Genomic DNA, 20,400 nt, shown 5'->3' with positions numbered 1-20,400 from the left:
TTTCTAAGTATATCAGTTGCTTTGTATCAACCTAAGCATTCTTTGGAGTTTCCTTTTTTATTTATGTATAGCGTCTATTTAGATATTATTCAATCAAACTCGAGTTTGTACACATACTATTCATTTGATTAGGCTAATATGCGTAAAACTTGAAATAATCGTACATAACATTGAAGTAGTGGTTGAAATCTATCGTCTACGATAGATATCCATGATGCAATTCTATATTACTATATAAAGCCAACTTGAAGGGATATGCAATTGCTTTTGATCCTATAATGTTGAAGATAGGCATTTTAGCACTGGCACTGATGCTGTGTCTCAGACATCACACATCATTGGCGCAAGACCAGGCGGACGAGCTGGAGTCATTGTGGATAGCGACGCCAGAGACCCAGAGACCCAATCCACACTAAAAATTGAACCGTTAGCACATTTCCTAACGAGCACAAGTAGAAACAGAACTCTTAGAAGTCAACTTACAATAGCGCATGCACAGCCGAAGACACCGATATTAATAATGGTGAGAACAGTTTTTTTCCAGTTCTTGAAATACTGACCGCGGTTCATGTGGAACCAGAAAACAGCAGGAAGACCGACTATGGAGCTTGTTAGCGTTTTGAAATCTTCAAGAGTTAAAGGGAAAACATACAACTGAACCAACTTCCGAAGAGTGCGCTCTGGGTAAAGATTCTTGTTAACAATCATTCTCGACAAAAAAGACTAGAACCAGCACATACGATAAGACTCAGCAGATCATTGAATACGGGGATGGACTCTGCCACAACCCAGGAGACAACCCAGACACCCAAGCAAATAGCGACCCAGGAACCGACAGAGAGGAAACTGCGACTGTGCATCTCGTCTGATCCACGGAAGATACGCACGTAGATATACTTGCACGCGACATGGCCCAGTACAACACCAGAGAGAATAGTCTATACAATTTGTTAGCAACTGTGATTGGGTCGAAAGTAGAACCGCTGCACTCACAGTTGGAATAGCGAGACCCCAGGCAATCTTGCTCATCAGTGGGTTCAAAGACAAGATGGCGGGTGACTCGACGCTAGGTCCGACATATTTGTAGATGATCAGAGCACTGATAAGGTACAGAACAGTGTCGACGATTTGAAGCATAGCCAGAGACTTGTTGAAGGTACGGGGATCTTCAGTCTCGGACATGAAACCGAAATACGCAACATGGGCCACTGGTAAAGATTTAGCTTCTTATAGTGCGGGTAAGATGGCGTCTTTTGAACTTACGGTAGGCGAAAATGATGTTGGTGACTGCTAGGAAACCTTCACGGAAACCAACTTCGGTGGTGGCATGGAGGGGAATGTTGCCTTTGCTGTCGACACCGGCAGAGACCATGGTCACAACAGTAGCAATGAAAACACTCAGGAATGCTGCGGGTTTGTTAGCCAACGATAATCTAAGGATTATATTCCAATTTCCAAAGGCTTCGCCGGGGATGTCACTTACAAATAACAGACATGATATACACTTTATCCATAGTACGAGGCAAGGCACCCAAGAAACAGATGATCAAGCCGACAACACCAAAGACCAGAGTACAAGTGCCGTGGTCTGTAAGCACATTCATCAAGATGTTAAACATCAGAATGTTACTGGCCATAAGGAAAATCAGGAGCAATAATTGGCCAATTCCAAGAAGTTCACGACCAAATCGGCCCATCAAGAGCTCACCAGCGTCACCCATGCTGTGAATGTGAGGGTGACGAAGCTTGAACTGGCCAATTTCATAGCCTGTATACCATGACAGAGCAGAAATGAAGACAATCATGATAGCAGCACTGTTTTTGAATATCAGATAAAAGTTCAATATCAAGGACAGAAAAAAGAGACATACGGAGCCATTCCCAGGGTAGCCACAGCCGAAGGCAAAGAAAGAATTCCCACAGAGACATTCTCAGCAATCATCACTAGAGCCTCGCATTAGATTTCAATCATACAAGCCTATAATCATGGTTGAAACTCACGCATGCCACAATGCCACCATTTCATGGTCCGATACTTCACATCCGCCGTCTCCTCATTACCAAACGGCTCCAGATCAGCAGCAGCAAAAGGTTTATCAGAATCATTCTGGAAGCCTTCCTCATTCACACCCTTGCCTTCAACGGCATATCTCTCTTCATCAGCCATGGTGGTTGATCTTTGAAATTTTTCACGATTTAACTTTTCTGACTCAAAGGTTCGGTCTTCTCTCCGGATACGGAAAGGAAGAGCTTGAAAGTAAGGTTAGTTGTATGAGTCGAAATCCGGGGAGTACAAGCCCGAATGAGAGCAGTCGAGGCAGCTATGCCAGCATTGATGTGTTGTGCAACGTTTCAATTATGACTCTCACAAAATGCAATTTTACCCCAGTCAGGCCAAGAAAAAAATCTGATTGCTCTGGGGATCCATGTGGAGCCTGATTTATTTTTTCTCATTGCGTTTTTCCATGTTGGGATCGGCGGGTGCTGCCGAAGCCGGCGAATTTTTCTGCGCTTTCGGGTTTGCCGAGTTCATCGGGAAACTTTTACTCGGCAACGATTTGGATTGGACAACGCTAATTTTGGGCTCCGATTATTATTTTAGAGTGTTGTCTTATTTTAGGGTATCATCGGAGCTATATTCATGTTGAGGATCCCAATTTTCGTCGGTATTGAGGCTATTATATAGCTATATAAATGAAGTCTCACCCCCTCTATCTATGACGGGAAACTACTAGAGGCGGAAAAGCATACGGAGAACTTGTAAGAGAGAAAAATTTACTCAAAATCTCCAAATGCAATCTGTTCATTTCGTTGAAAATAATCAAGGTGCGTTTACATATTGTCATACATGCCGTGAATCGTAAGAAGTATATCTCAGTTCCCTTAAATCTCAACAAAGAAGGGCTTCTCGCCTTCCTTTGGCTGAACCCGTGCCCGTTCGACAATGGGATCAGCGCAGCTGATTCGGATACGCTCGGGCGTTGCTGGGCTCCGCAAGCTGAGGACCTCATCAACGCCCCACTGTTTACGGGCGTACTTCAATGCGTCACGAATAGCAAAGAAAGCAGCGCTGCCCATGAACAAAGGTGGCTCTCCAATACCACGCGAGCGCGCAATTGTGCGAAGATTCTCCCATTCAACATCTTTAAGTAGACTGACGTTGAAAACCTGGGGAATATCACGGAATCCTGGGATCTTGTAGTTACCCGGTCCGCGGGTGAAGATCTGTCCTGATGCACGGTGCCAGAGACTCTCTTCTGTTGTGAATAATCCTTGACCTTGGACGTAGGCACCTTCGATTTGACCGTAGTCAATGGACGGGTTGATGGTACGACCCACGTCCATTTTGATGTCTGCACGAAGTGGTGTCCAGTCACCAGTCAAGGTATCAATCTCGACCTCACAGGCCGTCACGCCTTGTGTAAAGTAGAAGAACATCTGTCCAGAGTTGGATCCCCAGGTGTAGCCAATGTCAGGGGTGCGGTAGTATCCCTGTGCAGAGAGATTGACTCGGTCGAAGTAGGCTGTATGGGCGAGTTCTTTCATTGTGGCGTTGGGCATCTTCTCGCGATACGGTTTAAGACGTTCGTTAAGCTGTTCGCAGGCATTGAAGATAGCATAGCCGTTCAGATCGGAACTAGCCGAGGCAGCAGTAGAAGATGTGTTGGGGACAGTGTTGGTGGCAGTCTCTGTGATGTAGACATTATCCTGAGGTACCTGGAGAGCCTCGGCAGCGATCATGGTCATCTTCGTATGAAGACCTTGTCCCATTTCAACGCCGCCATGAGCCACGAGTACACTTCCGTCGTGGTAGATGTGTACCAAGGCACCTGCTTGGTTCAGGAACAAAGCTGTGAAAGAGATACCGAATTTCGTCGGCACGATGGCCATTCCACGCTTAGACCATTTATGCTGCTTATTGTATTCTTCAACGGCTTTTCGTCGTTCGTTGTAGTTGCTCTCTTCTAGAACCTGGTTGTACATCAAAGGTACATACCAGTCTTTGAGCTCCTGGTTGAAGTGGGTGGTTTCGCCAGGCTTGTAAATGTTCATAGCACGCATGTCCTCTGCTGGGATATTGAGATGGTCCGCAATCTCCGAGATATAACACTCCGCGAAGAAGAGACCTTGTGGTCCACCGAAGCCACGGAACGCAGTATTGGAAACAGTGTTTGTCTTGCAGATGCGACCGCGCACGAAGATATTGGGAATCTTGTACACGCCGTCGATATGTGACAAACTTCGCTCGACGACAGCACCGGACAAATCTTGGGTATGACCACCGTTGGCGTACACATCGGCATCAAGTGCCAAGATCTTTCCTTCCTTGCTAACGCCAACCTTCCATTTACACATAAATGGGTGACGTTGGCCTGAGGTGATGATATCCTCATCACGATTAAGCATGCAGCGAACCGGTCGTTTCAGCTTTGCAGCTGCAGTAGCGCAGATACCAGCCAGCTGGACGGAGCGAGTCTCCTTGCCGCCGAAGCCACCACCAAGGCGCTTGACGCGGGATACAATCTTGTTTGCTGCGACTCCCGTGACCTGGGCAACGTAGGCTTGTCTGCAATAATAGTTAGAGTTTGTTGTATAAAAATGCTGGTTTGAGGTACTTACGTCTCAGTTGGGTTCTGAGTACCACTCCAGACCTCCATTTCACCGTCCTCGGGCTTCCAAATGGCGAGACATGCTTGTGTTTCCAAATAGAAATGCTCTTGTCCACCCATTCGCGAAACGCCTTCAAAAACATGATCGGCGTTCTTGAAGGCTTCATCGACGTCACCGTTCTTGATGAAACGATAATGCTCGAAGAATGACTCAGCTTCAATAGCCTCCTCGATAGTAAGAATGACAGGCAAATCCTCATACTCGACTTTGACAGCACGCATGCCCTCTTCTGCAATCTTGGCAGATTTAGCGAGAATAACACCAATGGGCTGTCCAGCGGTATGAACCTCGTCGACAGCAAAGAACTGTTCATCGCATACAGGCGCTCCCCACCAATTTGCTGCAGCGTTGGGCAAGTCTGTGTGGTCAACATAATCGACCACGCCAGGAATGTCCAATGCAGCTGAAGGATCGACGCTGAGAATCTTAGCGTGGGCCTTAGTAGATAAAACCATACAGCCGAACAATTCGTTCATCTGAACGGGGATGTCGTCGGTGTACTGCGCTTCACCGGTAGCTTGCTTGAGTGCAGAGATATGAGGGGTGGCCTGACCGAGAATCTTTTGCTGGTACTTGACGGACGCCTCATGATCCTTCTCTCCTGAAGAGATGGCTCTCTCAATTTCAGCGATGACATCCGGGTCTACATCAGATGACTTCACTTCGAGGCTTGACAGGACGTCATTGTAGAATCGGTAGAAGAATCCCAAGGCCAAAGACTTGCGGTAAGTTGCCATACCGCCAGGCACTCCAAAGGGAAGATCGAAGTCTTCTTCCAAGGCTCTCATCACTGCTTCTAGGGTTGCGGGGTTGGTGAACTTCTTGCCAAGCAAAGCAGCTTCTGCCTTCTTTGCAGGAACAGTCATGGCTGCCATACCACCAAAGATGAGATTACAGCTAGTGACATCGTTGCTTTCAGATAATGTAACACGCTGTGCGGATGTTACAATAGCAATATCGTCATCCTTGCGCTTCGACTGCTTGTAAGCACGGAAGAATTCGCCCCTGGGAGCAGCAGCGGGAATTCGAAGGCCAGCGATGATGGCATCCTGGGGCAAAGCGGTTTTGCGGTATCCCTGGAAGAATTCCGTCATGGGAATCTCCTTATCTCCCGAGAGAGATTTCGCAATAAGGGTAGAGTTTGTTGCAACCAAACACGGGTTCAAATCTGCAATGGGCGATGCAGTTGCCAGATTGCCAGCTGGAGATGCAACATTTCGGATCTGTCGTCCAGCAAAATAGTGCAGCTGCTTTTTGATAGCTTTGAAAGGCTGGCCGCGAACAGGTCCATAACGCTTCACAGCCTCCTCGCAAACAGTTTCCAAATCAGTCAAAGATATATTGGCACCAATTTCAAGGTAATCATCGTGGAACTGGTATAGCCTCAGCTCAGGAATATCGCCCACGTAAACGGAAGCAGCATAGCGCATAGCCTTGAACTTAATCTCAATCTGCGTCTCTGTACTTCCGCCAATTAATTTCGAGTCAGGGTGAACACTCTTTATCTGTAAGAGTTGTTCAACTGTTACTGGTCTGTACCACTTCTTTCTCTTATTGCCGAATACTAACGGCCTGAACTCGTGCTTTCGCAGCGAGGCTGGGAAGATCAGCTCAGTATCAGGGTTATAAGCCTTGAAGTCGGGAGCTGGGAATTTGGGTTCCGGTTTTCCATCGTCGATAGCTGCAGATGATCCCTTGCAACATCCCCCGCCACCGCCGCCATTCTTTTCCATACAGCAGCCAGAGCCTCCATTGGCGTTTGCTTTACCGCAGTTATTGCGCGAGTTGAAGCTCTGGGCGGCGTCAAGGATGGGCCTGTAGCCAGTGCAACGGCACAGATTGCCATCAAAAGCCTCCTCGACGGCATGTTCATCGGGGACGGGGTCATTGCGAAGTAAAGCATATAGACTCTTTGGAAGAACAATTAGACACGGCTTCGAAAATCAATTTGCGGGAGATAGAACTGGGTTCGTACCATGATAATTCCAGGAGTGCAAAATCCACACTGGCTGCCGTTGGCGACAGCCAGTCGCTGCTGTACTGCATGTGGATTATTCACATTTCCAATTCCTTCAATGGTGATAACGTGTTTTCCGTCGATGCTGACCAGCGGGGCGATACAGGCGTTGACGGACGCATGATAAATCTTCTTTGTAGTGGGGTTGATATGCGATACTACCTAGAAATCAGGAAGAGATCGTCAGTAATCTTATTCTTTTCTTTTTTTACTATCTTTGTTCAGTTGAGGCTTTTGTTCCATACCACAGTGCACGCTCCACAACCTCCCTCGGCACAGCCAAGCTTTGTTCCCGTCAACCCAACCCCGCGGAGGTATTCCAACAGGGTGACTTCTGGGTTGACATCATCGACAGCGACCTTGGTCCCGTTGAGATAAAACCGAAGAGTATCGTCCCATTCCTCGGTCAACTCAGCCAGCGAGGTGACCTTCTCGATCGCCACCTCTCCAGAATCTGTTTCTAAGATGCCGGGCGCCATTGCGAGTAATGTAGGGGTATGGAGCAATGGCAGATCACGACAATAAAGTTCGGGTCACGGCGGTCCTCAGGGACGCATGATGGGGTCCTATATATCTTGAGAATCGCAAATACCTTCCTAAAGCTCTCGTGATGATTGAAGTTTCAAGGAGGTTCATGCAACCAGTGAGAGTGGCAAACAGTGCGGACGAGATCAGTTATCGTATCTCGATAGGGAACCCCACCCGAGCTCCACCGTGGAACCAGTCTTAAGCGTGATGCGGGGATCGCCACTGTCCGAAAGGGACGGACGCCTATCAGAACCCGTTCTATTACTAACTAGCTGGTTCGGACTGGAATTCTGGAATTCTGGGTCTTGAATGTTCAATGTTCAGTCTTCAATATTCCCACCTTCTATAAAGAGAAAGAAATGAGAAATCCACGGCGCCGGAAATGCAGGAGTACATCACAGTAGAAGAACACAAAAAATAATACATATATCACAAAAAAGCATAGCCAGGGAAGTGGAAACAGGAAGATTATCATAATGAGATTTTAGGGCTTAGAGCCTGCGAAATCTCTCTCTTCCTCTTCCCATCTTTTTCGCTCAACAAAAAACCGGGCTCTGCAAATACAAGTTAGTCACTCGATTAGGGATACGGAAATGTTATTTAGATTAACTTACCGGTAGGCTTTCACGAATCGCCAAACCTCCGTATCAGCCAAATTCCAAGCTTCGGCCACGTCCCTCTTGCTAACAGCATCGGGTTCTTCACTGTTGATAACAGCTCGGGCTTTCTGGATAAGTTCGTACTCGCGCCCGACACCCTGCTCGCTAGGGGTCTTGCTCTGCACACTTTCTTTGTCGCCAGGCGCGTTGGGATCAATGGTACCCGCACGAGGAATCTTGAATCCAAATTGCCACTCAAACTCGTCCAAGAGTTCAGCTGGAAGAGACTGGCCAGCCTCGGCGGGGAGAGACTCAACGGTCATCCAAAGAGAAGTTGCAATAGCCTGATCGCCAGCAACAACCTGCTTGAATGCCATACCTCGGTACGAGCTGCCCATCTCCGTGCCAAGATCATCTTTAGTCACATCGGTCAGCCAAGCATCTCGCTCGGTCTCTCGTCGAATTTGACGGGTGGTAACCTCATCGGAGCTCTTTTGTAGACTGATAAGGGTATATGGGTGTGGGAGGGTGCCGATAGTGAATAGAAGATTGGTCTTTTTATAGGTCGACGGTTGACTGATGAGCATGGGCTGTTTCGAGGAGCCACATGGACGGCAGTCGGGAAGGTTGGGAGGGCAAGAATCGGGGACTGGAGAGTCGGGGCACTGAGTGAGTGCCTTGGCCAGCCGCAGTGCGGGCTCCACAAGAGCGGTTGTCTGTTTGGGGAAAGGCTTCAGCACCGCCAGACCAGCTGGGAAGGAGTTTTGGAAGGTGTTGTGAAGGTGAGAGTTGATCAATTGAGCTAAAAGCATTCGGCCGTTGGATGGGCTGTGGCTCATCTTCTCTTGAAGTGTCGCGTAGTGAGATCCGATGGTAGAGTGCTTGTAGTAAGCTAGACTGCTTGGTTGCATAACTTTGAATAACTCTGGGTTTACGAGCTCTGCAAAAGAAGTAGACTTGTCATCCAGCTTCTTCACAGCACCATCGATTGCTTCCTCGATGCGGGTTTTCTCTGCTGAATACAGACCACCTTGGAAGTTATCAAACCGAATGATGAATTCTGGCTCGGTGCCATATCGTAAAGCATGCAGAAGACCATCGTCGTATCGACCCATCGGGAAACACTCGAAATCAGCAAGCAATCCAGCTCCCATATGACCCCATGCGAGCCAACGGAAGACTTCATTCTCCAATTCAGCGGAGAGAGTGAGCTTCTGCACTATTTCATAATGCGGGTTCTTCATTGCGTCTCCGGGGGTGAGGACAATAGGTCGGAACCCCTGGGCAAACCAAGCTCGTCGCCATGAGAGAAGCAGCTCCGCATCGGCATTTTGATCCTCCTTTAGCTCCTTGCTCGAATGTTTTTTAGGGTTGTATTTGGGGTTGTAGTAGGTGTAAATCGGGCGACGGTCGCGCAGGGGAGGCAGAACCGAACGATCTTCGTCAAGAGTGATTGCAGAGGAGAATGGGTTCAACCATTCCCAATTGCTAAACCATTTGGACTCGCCGCTGGTGCTGTTGCTCTCTTCAGGGGGAGGTTCGTGTGAAGGGGCGCGGAAGGACGGCAGATGGAGATCGCTCAAGGACGGAAGTTTCGGTTGAGGTAGAGTGATATACTTGGCGGGCCCTGAAGCGGGTTCTTCTCCTTCGACGACGACATCGGGAATGGGGGAAGATGAAAAGATATAGAGAAGGAGGCCAACAAAAACAATAATGGCCAAGAGACCAGTGCTTCGGTGCGGAATCATCTTATAAACATCCGATCCACCGCCGAATCTTTGTAAGCTGCTAGACCTGCAGGCAAGAAGTTATCGAAAACAAAGAATGGGGAAAAGTAACACGGGCGAGAGTCGTGATACGGCGCCCGTGATACAATTGGGGATGGTCCGCCTCGACAGGACCGAATGCGTCGTCTCTGTCTCCAATATGAGCGGGCAGGGAGCGGTGTTATCAAATGAGCGAAGGATTATCTCATCGACTGAGATATTTGAAGCGTCTCGAGATGCACCCTTGATTTGGAGATGCAGTTCGGCACAATAAAATCCCCTGAACTCGAGAGATCACCTGGGATCAATTCACTCTAGTGCCTCAGGCCAGGTTTCTGCAGATAACTATGCTGGCTTAGTCATGCTTTATGAGATCATCCGTCGATCATGAAGACTATAACAATCAACCTTACATTTTACAAGTGTGGTTTACGGAATTGATTTTGTTTTGTATGATCTTAGTGATAATTCCAGACATGATTTGAGTTGGGCATTCACACAATATGTATCAAAATCTTCAATACGAGGAAGATGAGAGGGTTATCACGACCATCACTCAATACTACTTCTAACCCTTTACTCCATAGACGCTATCCAAATTTCAATAAGTCTTGAGAATAGATGCTTGAGTGGTCTCCTCAACATAATATTTCAAAAGTCCATGCTCTTATAATTGCACATCTAGTACTAATACCCCACAGTGGTTCACCAACTCCTCCGAGAGCCCAAGTCTGTAGCGGGGCAAGTCTTTTCCGCATACTAAATACTCCCGGCCTATACTGCTAGTAGTAGTCGAGAGGGGTGGTGACTTTCGCGGCTGATTCAACTGGTCTTGTGTGCTCTAGGTTGAACCTTGGAATATCATCACCATGTCCGAGTCATTCCTAGGCATCGATATGGTACCTATCCCCTCTCCATACTAGTAAACATTGAACATCAACTTGAATCACCCGATTGTAATCAACAACTACCCCCTTAATTTAACAGTATCTCATGATCAGTCTTGTGTATACCGTCGAAGGGGGATGTATATTGAAGTACTTCAATGATGCCACCCAATAGTAATGGGGTAGTATGCTCTTTATGATGCCCGGCGAGCGTATTAGCCAAGGTTTGTACTGCATATCGACCATTGAGCGTTGGATTCCAGGATGTACTGTTAGTTACTTTAACGAAACACAGATACACCGTAAAGCTATAATTCAACTCTCAAACGGAGCTATTGCAAACCATCCAGATAATGAGGCGGTGGCTGGCACCATCTGATCAGGATTCCAGGGGGTCTTTGCTGGCGCTGGCGTGACTGAGGCTGGTCTTTGTGCCTCGTATCTGGTGTAAACCGGATTCCTGCACATTTCGATGATCGTTCGAACCCGCTCTCTCCCGCTTGTCCGGTTTACCGAGGAGCGAATAAAAGTTACAGAAGTGTTGAGGATTGCGGCGGAGTAGTTGAAAGTGCATATGTAAACCTCCCATATTAAGTCACCTGGGCACTGGATTGCGGGTATGTATAGGACTTGACGACAAGGGGAACTAGGGAAAATACGAAACCATTTTTCCTTTTTAGATGTTGGAAATAAGCAAAATGAGTCATGAGATGGTGAATAGATCAGATCTCCTCAACATCCCCCCCAATTGCTTTACCGACCTGCCGATCTCGCCGTTTTCTCCTCGGGAAGGTTCGCCCACTCGTTCGCCCACTCTCCAGCGCCCAGTGATTCAGCCCCTCGCTACTATCTTTCTTGTACCTGGTTGCTTAAGAACTTAACTTCTCTGTTTCCCCTGGCCAAATTCTTGATCTTCAATTCACCGTTGATTTACCATTTCTCTCACCATGTCTGATGAAGGTACGTACAAGTGTAGATCGGCAGCTGAATTTTAACTTCTTGGCGGGTTTTCTTTTCCCCAATTCCCACTCTTTCAAGTTTCTTCCCCAACATCTTTGTTTCCATCCCCGGTCAACCGGATACACACAGCGCACACCGAACCAGTCGATTCCCTGGAGTCGACGGTCAAGGTTGTCTGTTTTTATCCTGATTTTTGATCGTCCGAGAGTGTGATTAACCTCCTGTCATTGGTTCTGCCCCGAAAATCTGTTCCCCCCACCGTTCGTCATGATCGTCGCACGATTGGCCGTGCGACCTAGCGCAGTTGCGCGCACCGCAGAGTCGGCGCACAGCATAGCAGGTCGCCAGCCAGCGAATTCCTTCTTGTCATCTCGTTTTCTTCGTTTACCTCAGCGACCCTCCCCCTTCTCGACTTCCCTTCCTACCTACTGCGCGAATCATAAAACCCCCAACACACCCAACGCAAACGCCTCCCCCAACCAGCAAACTGACAAAGCCGGTTCAGATCGCTACTCGAGCGCTCTGCGCCAAAACAAGGAATGGGCCGCCCAGACCGCACGCGAGCATCCTGACCTCTTCCCTACCCTCGCGACCGGCCAGCAGCCCCAAATTCTGTGGCTGGGTTGCTCTGACTCCCGCTGCCCGGAGACCACCCTCCTGGGTCTGAAGCCCGGTGATGTCTTCGTGCACCGCAACATCGCCAACATCCTACACCCCGGAGATCTCAGCTCAGGCGCTGTTATCGAATATGCCGTGCAGTATCTCCGTGTGAACCACATTGTGGTTTGCGGCCACACAGCCTGTGGCGGTGTCGCTGCCGCTATGGGTAACAAGCAACTTGGCATTCTGGACCCGTGGCTGCTTCCCTTGCGTCAGATCCGCGAGCGCAACCTCGCTGAGCTGCAGGGCCTTTCCGACGAGGATGCGGCATTGAAACTCGTGGAGCTGAATGTCCGTGAGGGTCTGGACGTCGTTAAGCAGAAGGGTGCTGTTCTTGGTGCCATTCAAGAGCGTGGGCTGCAGGTCCACGGCCTTATCTACGACGTTGGCTCTGGTGTTCTGCGCGAGTTGGACACCCAGGATTCTGAGGAGGTTATCAAGTCTCGGTTGACTGCCTTCGCCGTTCAGGCGTAGAGAATATATGAGAAAAATTTACTCCGATTTGGAGATTTTGGCGGCGCATGGCATTTGAGGATAGCGAGGTGACAACATAGATCGATATCGATTTACTTTCTTTTCTTTTTCTCTTTATTTACTGCTACTATTCTATTTTCGATGTTATTATAATAGTGGGAATGACGACTCAACGACAGCCATCTATAAGTGTTTGGAAATGGAGTATAACAGCAATCCATTAAGACGCTTTCAATTTTGATTTCAAAGGTTCTCCAACCCATAGATCTCAGTGGGTCTCAGATCCCTGCCTCAAGGATTGAGTATCGAGGCTCAAACTGAACCCATCGTGGCAGTACAAAGCCACCAGCGGCAACTCAGCCTCGCGGCTAGAGAATCACATAGGCCAACTCCGCATGGACGAATCAACTCTAGCAAGAAGACAACACACAATCCCATTATTGCAAGGTGTTGCATATATGAGCAATGAGTCAGAGGTAGATCGAAAATCTTTGTGAATGACACATTACCAGTTTCTTCAGCGCACAAGGCAGATTTATTGTTTAATTCTGAGACATGAGGATGATCCAATAGCGTGTGCATAGACAAGTAATCTACTTAACAAGGCAACTGAACAATGCACAGCAGTTAGCCAACTTCTTTCAACCTCACAAGATCAACAACTTGACCCATCCTTCTCAGACGCATATATCAGCGGGAACTCTATAGGGTCTAGTTCAGGTTCTACTATAGCCTCTGTGCTCACGGCGGCAAAGCCTTGGGCAGTGACTCACGAGGGGACGAGGCTCTAAGGCTGACTGTTGGCCGAGGTGGGGTTGCCGCTGCAGATCGACCCGCCGCGGAACTTACGCAGCCTATGGAGAGCTATGTACCAGCTCACTGATGAGCCACCTGTGTGATCACACACTGCCTGTAAGGGCGCCTTAGGAAACAATCCCGCAGCGTCCAGGTTGAATACGAAGATAATAGCGAGAGAGTAACGGTAAAGATTCAGGGTGCTGCGCAGTATAACGATCAAACGTAGTATTCGGTTTCACATATGAACTAATCGCTGATCTTCCAAAGGGATCAGCTCCCCTCAGGGACTATATTACATGTTGCTAACTACTAGGGCGAATCCTTCATGCTCCGCACCACCTTTCTTGCCGCCGCTAGTATCCGCTGTCGGCTTACTGGCAGGCAGCATTGCAGATGTGGCTGCCTTGTGTGAGAGCAGGTTTGGGTGTTTAGATCAGGGCCGGTCCGCAGTGCTGTATCTTTCATCTGCTTTCTACTTCTTTATTTAAACCTGAGAGTCGGACTGCTTTCAGCCTTGGAATAGTTTTTCATTCTAAGATTATTTATATACTCGAGTCTTACTAGGACTTCAGCCGTGACTTACAACTTATATACCCTTACACTCTTATTACTACACTCTTACATCCCCTTACATCCTATTACACTTTCAGATTATATCTCTCCCATTTCATACTACTATTTCAGCCGTGTCGCCGTTTGTAACATCTCATCATAGGGATGTTGCAGGACACGAACGGGACCGTGATGAGGGATACTACCGATCTCCCGATGAGAAATGGCAAGGTTCACGTATCAGGTATGTTTGCCTAAGTTGAAGTTGACCACATGCGAAACCTCCAGCTCATACAAAATACACAGAGGATCCCGTCAGCTTGCATTATGTGGTCAAAGAAACCAACGGCGCCGTAGACCAAGTGGACTCTACTGAGAGCCTTGATACCAACGGTATCACACCTACCAACGGAATCAAAACACCCAGTAAGTTATGAGTAGTGTGCATTTAGCATCAGAAGAGAGCAATAACTGACATAACAAATAGAAGATGAACCAACGAAGAAATTGACAAACGGAGCAACGACAAACGGAGCAACGACAAACGGAGCAACGACAAACGGAGCAACGACAAACGGGGACGCCAGTCTAGGTAATTCATTCCATACCAGAAAGCGAAAAAGCAATTGTAGTCGCAAGGTTAAGTCATTGTGCTAACAATTGTGAAGAATTAAAAACAGAGACCAAAAATGGGAAGAGTGACGAGAACACCACTGAGAAGAAAGAAGACGACAAAAAGGAGGGAGAGGAGAAGGAAGAGGAGAAGAAGTACGAGCCTCATGGTTCTATCATCGATGTCCACAAGCTATATGAGACCAAGCCCGATGAGAGTGGAAACACATCATGGACTAAAGATTACCCTGAGAGTTTAATAGCCCCCGCTGAGGATGAGGAGTCAGCACAGTATGCGCTGATTGTCCGACATTCCAAGTGCTATGATGGGCGTAAAAGCCTCTCCCTTCATTCAATTGTCGTTCAGAGTGAGCCGCTCAAGGAGTTCCTTGGCAAGGTGCTGGCAAACTACCCGGGTGTCACCACAACCCTGGAGAGACTCGAGTTCAATACCCCGTTCAAACCCATGGTTCATCGCTGGGAGCAATTTATCAAGTTCCGCGACGAGGAGCAAGACCCCACCACCAGGAAGCACGTCGATCTACTCCACAAGATTATCGAGGAGGAACTACGCGACATTATTTCTCGAAAAAATGATCTTATTCGCAACGGTGTAATCACCCACGCGCTTATCTGGACAATCTTCGAGCCTGGTGATGTGATGATCACCACTTCGAGTGGACGTACCCGCGCATTCGAATTCACTGAAGATGGTATCTGCTGCCGTACAAAGGCATGGGTCATGACGGGCAAATTCATCGAGTATGACGGTGAAGACTTCGGATATGACGAGGAGAATTTCAAACTATACCCCTTTATTGGGACCACGCCAATTACATCGTTAGATGTGTCTCCTCTGAAGTATCACGAAAAGCCAGAATCCATCCGAGAGTCTCTGATTGCGCGCGGGAAGACCTGGGAGGAACACGCCGGATACCACTATAAGGCCTACGAAGGTCTGGCCGTCGGGTTCTTCCAGGATGACCTGATCAAATACCACGTCAAGAGCCGTATAATTATTGATACAGACGCTTTCAACGTCTTTCATCCCACGAAGTCTATCAGTGTTTATGATGAGGACGAGTGCCCACAGAAGCTGGAAGATAAGGATCGCCTCATCGCCAGTCCTTATGTACACGGGTACTCGCTGAAAGACAAGGAGTGGCTGCAGTTCTATCTGGATTGCGCCAAGGATATCGAATGGAACTCAGATGCCTTTGAGTCTTTGGTACCACCCAGAGGTCACGAAGAGCTCAAGGAGCTAATTCTGGGAATTGCCACAGCTCAAGCTAAGAAAGAGGATCGTTTCGATGATATTGTTTCGGGCAAGGGCCAAGGAATTATTATGCAGCTTAGTGGTCCCCCTGGAGTCGGTAAGACGTTGACAGCCGAGTGCGTCGCTGAGGTCATGCGTGTACCGCTTTATGCGATGAGTGCTGGTGAACTAGGTATCAGCGCTGAGAAAGTGGAGCGAAGTCTCAAGGATATCCTGCGGATGATCCCCAAATGGGGCGCTGTTCTGCTTCTGGATGAGGCGGATGTATTTATGGAAGCACGTAGTGCTACTGATATTATGAGGAATGAGCTGGTATCAATATTCCTTCGCATGTTGGAATACTATGAGGTGAGTCTAGGCCTCTATATCGTCTCTTTTCTTTATTTCGAATTTTTCAATGGCAGCTAATACTTACACACAGGGAATCCTATTTCTCACCACCAACCGAGCCGAGAATATTGACCCTGCTTTCGAATCTCGAATCCATCTTGCAATCGCTTACGATGAGCTTGACGTTATTTCAAGGCGCCAGATCTGGGTCCAGTTCCTGGAGCGAACAGACAACACCGATGAATTTACAGACGCACAGCTGGAGAAGCTGTCGGCCATCGAGATGAATGGGCGACAGATCAAGAATCTGCTGAAGATAGCGGGCCTGGTCGCACGTTCACAGAAGTCCAAGCTAGGATGGTCGCAGATCCAAGCTATTCTGAAGCTCCGTCAAAGCAATGCCCACAAGCCAACTTTCTACATCTAATTGTAGTCCAATACCCAGTCAATGCATGATCAATTCCTCCCTCTTTCATAGTCGTGAATCATCTCCCTTCTTGCTCTTCCCCATAGCCGGAATAATTTGCGCAACCTGATTATTAACTGCAACCAATTCCATCTTCTCATCGTAAAGAAGAATTTCAAGATCCATCCTCCCATTCTCAATATGCTTCGCCTCAGTCCGGAGATAGAGCCATCGAACTCCCTCCCTTGGTAAATTCTTCTTAATCTCAGTAGACATAGACAAAGTCACATGAACAGTTTGTACCATTATCTTCTTCGATCCGTCATCACGAAGAGCCCTCCATTGCGGGTTCCCCTCATTGCGCGCCTTTTCCTGCGCGGCCGCAAAGGCCAGCGTAGCAGCCACACTGCCCATCGGCAATGATTTTCCAGGAACCAGAGGCATATAATTTTCTTGGACAGGAAGACCATTATCAACGATGAACTGAACCATATCGTTTGTCCAAAGTGCTTTTTCGTTCTCTGGCTTCGCACAGGAGCCTAGCGGCTCACAGTCCCATCCTGGTAGAACCCATTGTTCCACAAATGAATTATCAGCAGACCAGGTCTTCGGAATGAAGTTCCGAATATAAGAGTGTCCACGGCGGAAGCCATCTGGATAGAACGCTGTCTGGTACGACGTCCATGCGGGGTCTTCGCCTTTCTCCAGTTTCAGGAGGTCTACTTGGCGTGGGGGCGGGAAAAGATTCCAGCCTGTTTGAAGAGTGATACCCGGGACAGAGAAGGAGGTGATTCTGCGATATTGTTTAACTGAAAAATTCAAGCAGATATGTAACTTGAAGTAGCTACTTACGTTATGTCTGATGAAGCTGCGATTTTCTCACCTTGGGAGATTTCAACGCGGAGAGTAGACCAGGCTTTCCCGATGCTGACTTCACGAAGGACCATTACAGCCGACTTTGTCGGGACAACGGGTCTGTAGAACATGACTGTTGATGATCGAATATCAGATTGCTTGTTTAGTTTTGGATGCTTTGACGCGTATAAAGTGGCATATTTGGCCATTACGCAGGCTATGTAGCCGCCGGAGCTCACTATGATTATAAGTGGTTAAAAGAGAAATGGCTTTATTCGGATATAAGAGAACATACCTCCTCCGAAGGCTATATCGGTTGAGAGATTCACTGAACATTGCTTCTCATTGGGAATGGGCAAGTCAAGTGCTTCTGCCAAACTGGTTGGGAAAGACGTCATGTTTGTATAACCTTGGAGATCTGGGCAGTGCTGAAGTGACAGACGATTCTATGATGCTTGCCTCTTGGGTGAAAGACGCAAGGGTTTGAAAAATTAGTGGTAATTTTCCCCTTTGTTAAACACGTAAAGTTCATCGAGTGTGTTCAGGTAGATGTGGTGCCCAGGTGCTTCAAGGAGTTCTCCGCATCTCATGTCCCGAGGTCCTAACATCCCTGCAGTGTGGGTCCCTCGGATGCGCAACATATTGGCCCCAGACAAGTCCTATAGCCAACAGCATAGTAGGAACCGAAAATTTTTGTGAATGAAAGACATAATATTGAAAAGAGTAGAGGGGTAAAAAAGGGTTACACAGAGTGTTTCTCAAGATTCATGATCTTGTCCATAGAGGGATCACCTTAGCATAGCGAGATCATGCCCTAGGCGATCGTCTGTCTGCAAGATACTTGACAAAGACTTCATCAAGCATAGTTTCTGGAAATTTACTATTCCACAGAGAATAAAATCGTTTTTCATTTTACAAGAATAGGATCAGTGTTAACTTAAATATGAACAGGAACGCATCTTCCTGCTTTTATCGCTCTGGGGGCGACATGCTGTATGTCCCTAGGAATGTCCGTGCTACTACCGAAAGAGAGGCCTTCAAGTTGCCCTCATACTCTGACCGCTTCGCCAATATTACTTCAAATTGCCAGCCAAGGATTTTTACTTGCTTTAGTGTATTTTTTACGATCAAGGAAAGACCGGCGAGCAGTACCTAAACGGACAGCTCCACCCAGTGCCAAGGTCTTACTGTGTGTTAACGACATTCCTGTGAGTGATCGGCGCCGCTTGCTCAAGTAAATACCACCCCTAGCAATACGCCACACGTGTTTGCTTATTCGAGTATGCAGCAACCTTGGCAGCGGATAAACGGATTGAGACCTGCATCGAGCCAAGAAATCCATGCATTGCCAAGGCGCACCAAGGATTGCTAAAATGCAAGTGGCGTGATTAATAGTTGATGATACTCGACACAAAAGTAGTTGAAAACAATAAGCGAAGGAATATAGCCTTATGAGTCTAGATTTGAGATGTGACTTTATCTTAGCAAGATGCAACGTCTGATTTCAAGTGTTCTGACAAATCCATAGGTATCGATGACGAACTGGGCCTCCCAGGCGGAGAAACCGAGAGGGTTAAATAGCTAGTTCATTGCCAGTAAAGTAACATATAAGGCATACTCCTTAAAAACACAGCGCAGTCCGGCATCAAATCACACCCCCAGAGCCCAACCGAGATGTTATCCTCTCGTATCTTCTATGGCTTCCTGCTGGCTTTTTTTGCCCGGGCAGATGTGACCAACGACCATGACGGCCGCCTCAAAACTGCTGTTGTTCTAGACCATCCCACAACCGGAGCTAGCACCACCCCAGAGGGCCGTACTTTCTTGAAGATTGCACGCGTCGATGGCACAAATGGCTCCCAAATTGTGGAAGTCATCGGCAAGAACTATACGCTTGTGCCATATCCAAATGAGGCATGGAATTCGTGGAATGCCACCTCAGATAGTGAAGCCGACTCGGAGAGGAAATACGTGTCAGCAAATGCGCAGCGCGTCGGCCCTGACGGAAATCTCTGGGTCATAGACAGCGGATCCCTGGAGGAATTCCCCAATTCGTCTAAGCTCATTTCATTCAATTTGACCACCAACGAGGTCCACCGTATCTACTACCTTGGCAATACCACTACGACAAAGGGTTCGCTCAATGATGTGCGCTTTAATGGCAAATACGCCTACCTGACTGAGTACACCATCGGATCGATCATTGTGCTTGATCTTGAAACCGGCGATTCGCGCCAAGTGCTTCGGGAGCACAAGTCAACTGTTGCTTTGCTCCCTCTTTCAGCAGAGGGTAGCTTGATGCGGTACTCTGCGACGGGCGAATATGCATATGTGAATGCCGACCAGCTCGAGGTCTCGCCTGACGGCAAATACTTCTACTATCAACCTGGTATTGGCTATTTGTGGCGCATTGAAACCAAGTATCTGAACGGGGCTCTCCATAACGAAACCCTCGCAGATGAGTTGCCTAACTATGTTGAGCCATTCTCCCTGACACCTAGCACCGGTGGAACTGCCATTGACGCCCATGGTAACATCTACTACAGTGATGGGGATCGCCAGGAGGTTCGATCTGTGGCACCCAATGGAACCACCACCTTGGTGGTACGCGATTCCAGACTCTTGTGGGTCGATGCCATGTGGATTGATACGAAACAGCGTCTTTGGATGTGTGCCTCGCAGCTCAACCACGGTGATATGTTTGTTCAGGCAAACAACCAGAGCAACACGCTCAATAAGCCTATATATGTTTACACTCTCGATATTGGCCACGGCCCTTCTCCTATTGATCATGCTTAAATCGCTTGATAGATGAGAATCTGGCCTTTATGCGGGATCAATCGTCAACCAGAATAGCATGCACAACAAGGCTGTCATATTCGATACCGATAGATTCGAACTACATAGATTAAATTACACCAATAGAGTATTTATTCCTCAGATGTTGTCCTAAAATCATAGATTATCGACTATACTAAGTAACTTCCTAAATAATCAGATGTCTACTGA

General features: G+C 47.8%; 7 protein-coding genes across 7 annotated transcripts; 3 read left to right on the top strand and 4 right to left on the bottom strand.

The window, feature by feature from the left end:
* Positions 1 to 328: 328 nt before the first annotated feature.
* On the bottom strand, positions 329 to 2,167 carry N7478_006237 (uncharacterized protein; the record flags this gene model as incomplete). The annotated part of the gene is made up of 9 exons (XM_056922451.1): positions 329 to 412; positions 484 to 599; positions 653 to 680; positions 741 to 938; positions 994 to 1,208; positions 1,264 to 1,407; positions 1,484 to 1,815; positions 1,872 to 1,944; positions 2,002 to 2,167. 9 exons carry the CDS (start codon positions 2,165 to 2,167, stop codon positions 329 to 331), a joined length of 1,356 nt encoding a protein of 451 aa, XP_056780488.1.
* Positions 2,168 to 2,883: 716 nt separating this feature from the next.
* Positions 2,884 to 7,167, bottom strand: N7478_006236 (putative xanthine dehydrogenase HxA; the record flags this gene model as incomplete). The annotated part of the gene is made up of 4 exons (XM_056922450.1): positions 2,884 to 4,567; positions 4,621 to 6,581; positions 6,647 to 6,850; positions 6,934 to 7,167. 4 exons carry the CDS (start codon positions 7,165 to 7,167, stop codon positions 2,884 to 2,886), a joined length of 4,083 nt encoding a protein of 1,360 aa, XP_056780487.1.
* Positions 7,168 to 7,700: 533 nt separating this feature from the next.
* On the bottom strand, positions 7,701 to 9,563 carry N7478_006235 (uncharacterized protein; the record flags this gene model as incomplete). Its single annotated transcript, XM_056922449.1, has 2 exons — positions 7,701 to 7,770; positions 7,831 to 9,563. The coding sequence occupies 2 exons, from the start codon at positions 9,561 to 9,563 to the stop codon at positions 7,701 to 7,703; spliced, it is 1,803 nt and encodes a 600-aa protein (XP_056780486.1).
* A 2,132-nt stretch (positions 9,564 to 11,695) lies between these two features.
* On the top strand, positions 11,696 to 12,562 carry N7478_006234 (carbonic anhydrase; the record flags this gene model as incomplete). Its single annotated transcript, XM_056922448.1, has 1 exon — positions 11,696 to 12,562. One exon carries the CDS (start codon positions 11,696 to 11,698, stop codon positions 12,560 to 12,562), a length of 867 nt encoding a protein of 288 aa, XP_056780485.1.
* A 1,542-nt stretch (positions 12,563 to 14,104) lies between these two features.
* N7478_006233 (ATP-binding protein) lies at positions 14,105 to 16,557 on the top strand (the record flags this gene model as incomplete). Its single annotated transcript, XM_056922447.1, has 5 exons — positions 14,105 to 14,156; positions 14,219 to 14,338; positions 14,400 to 14,504; positions 14,593 to 16,148; positions 16,222 to 16,557. The coding sequence occupies 5 exons, from the start codon at positions 14,105 to 14,107 to the stop codon at positions 16,555 to 16,557; spliced, it is 2,169 nt and encodes a 722-aa protein (XP_056780484.1).
* Positions 16,558 to 16,602: 45 nt separating this feature from the next.
* Positions 16,603 to 17,789, bottom strand: N7478_006232 (thioesterase family protein; the record flags this gene model as incomplete). The annotated part of the gene is made up of 3 exons (XM_056922446.1): positions 16,603 to 17,329; positions 17,389 to 17,629; positions 17,687 to 17,789. The coding sequence occupies 3 exons, from the start codon at positions 17,787 to 17,789 to the stop codon at positions 16,603 to 16,605; spliced, it is 1,071 nt and encodes a 356-aa protein (XP_056780483.1).
* A 1,276-nt stretch (positions 17,790 to 19,065) lies between these two features.
* N7478_006231 (uncharacterized protein) lies at positions 19,066 to 20,190 on the top strand (the record flags this gene model as incomplete). Its single annotated transcript, XM_056922445.1, has 1 exon — positions 19,066 to 20,190. The coding sequence occupies one exon, from the start codon at positions 19,066 to 19,068 to the stop codon at positions 20,188 to 20,190; it is 1,125 nt and encodes a 374-aa protein (XP_056780482.1).
* Between the last annotated feature and the right edge of the window lie 210 nt (positions 20,191 to 20,400).

Source organism: Penicillium angulare (assembly GCF_028827245.1).
Source record: "Penicillium angulare strain IBT 27051 chromosome Unknown utg000004l_segment0_segment0, whole genome shotgun sequence".
Classification (NCBI taxonomy): domain Eukaryota; kingdom Fungi; phylum Ascomycota; class Eurotiomycetes; order Eurotiales; family Aspergillaceae; genus Penicillium; species Penicillium angulare.
The sequence above is the reverse complement of the archived record's forward strand: the minus strand, read 5'-3'. Positions and strand labels throughout refer to the sequence as shown.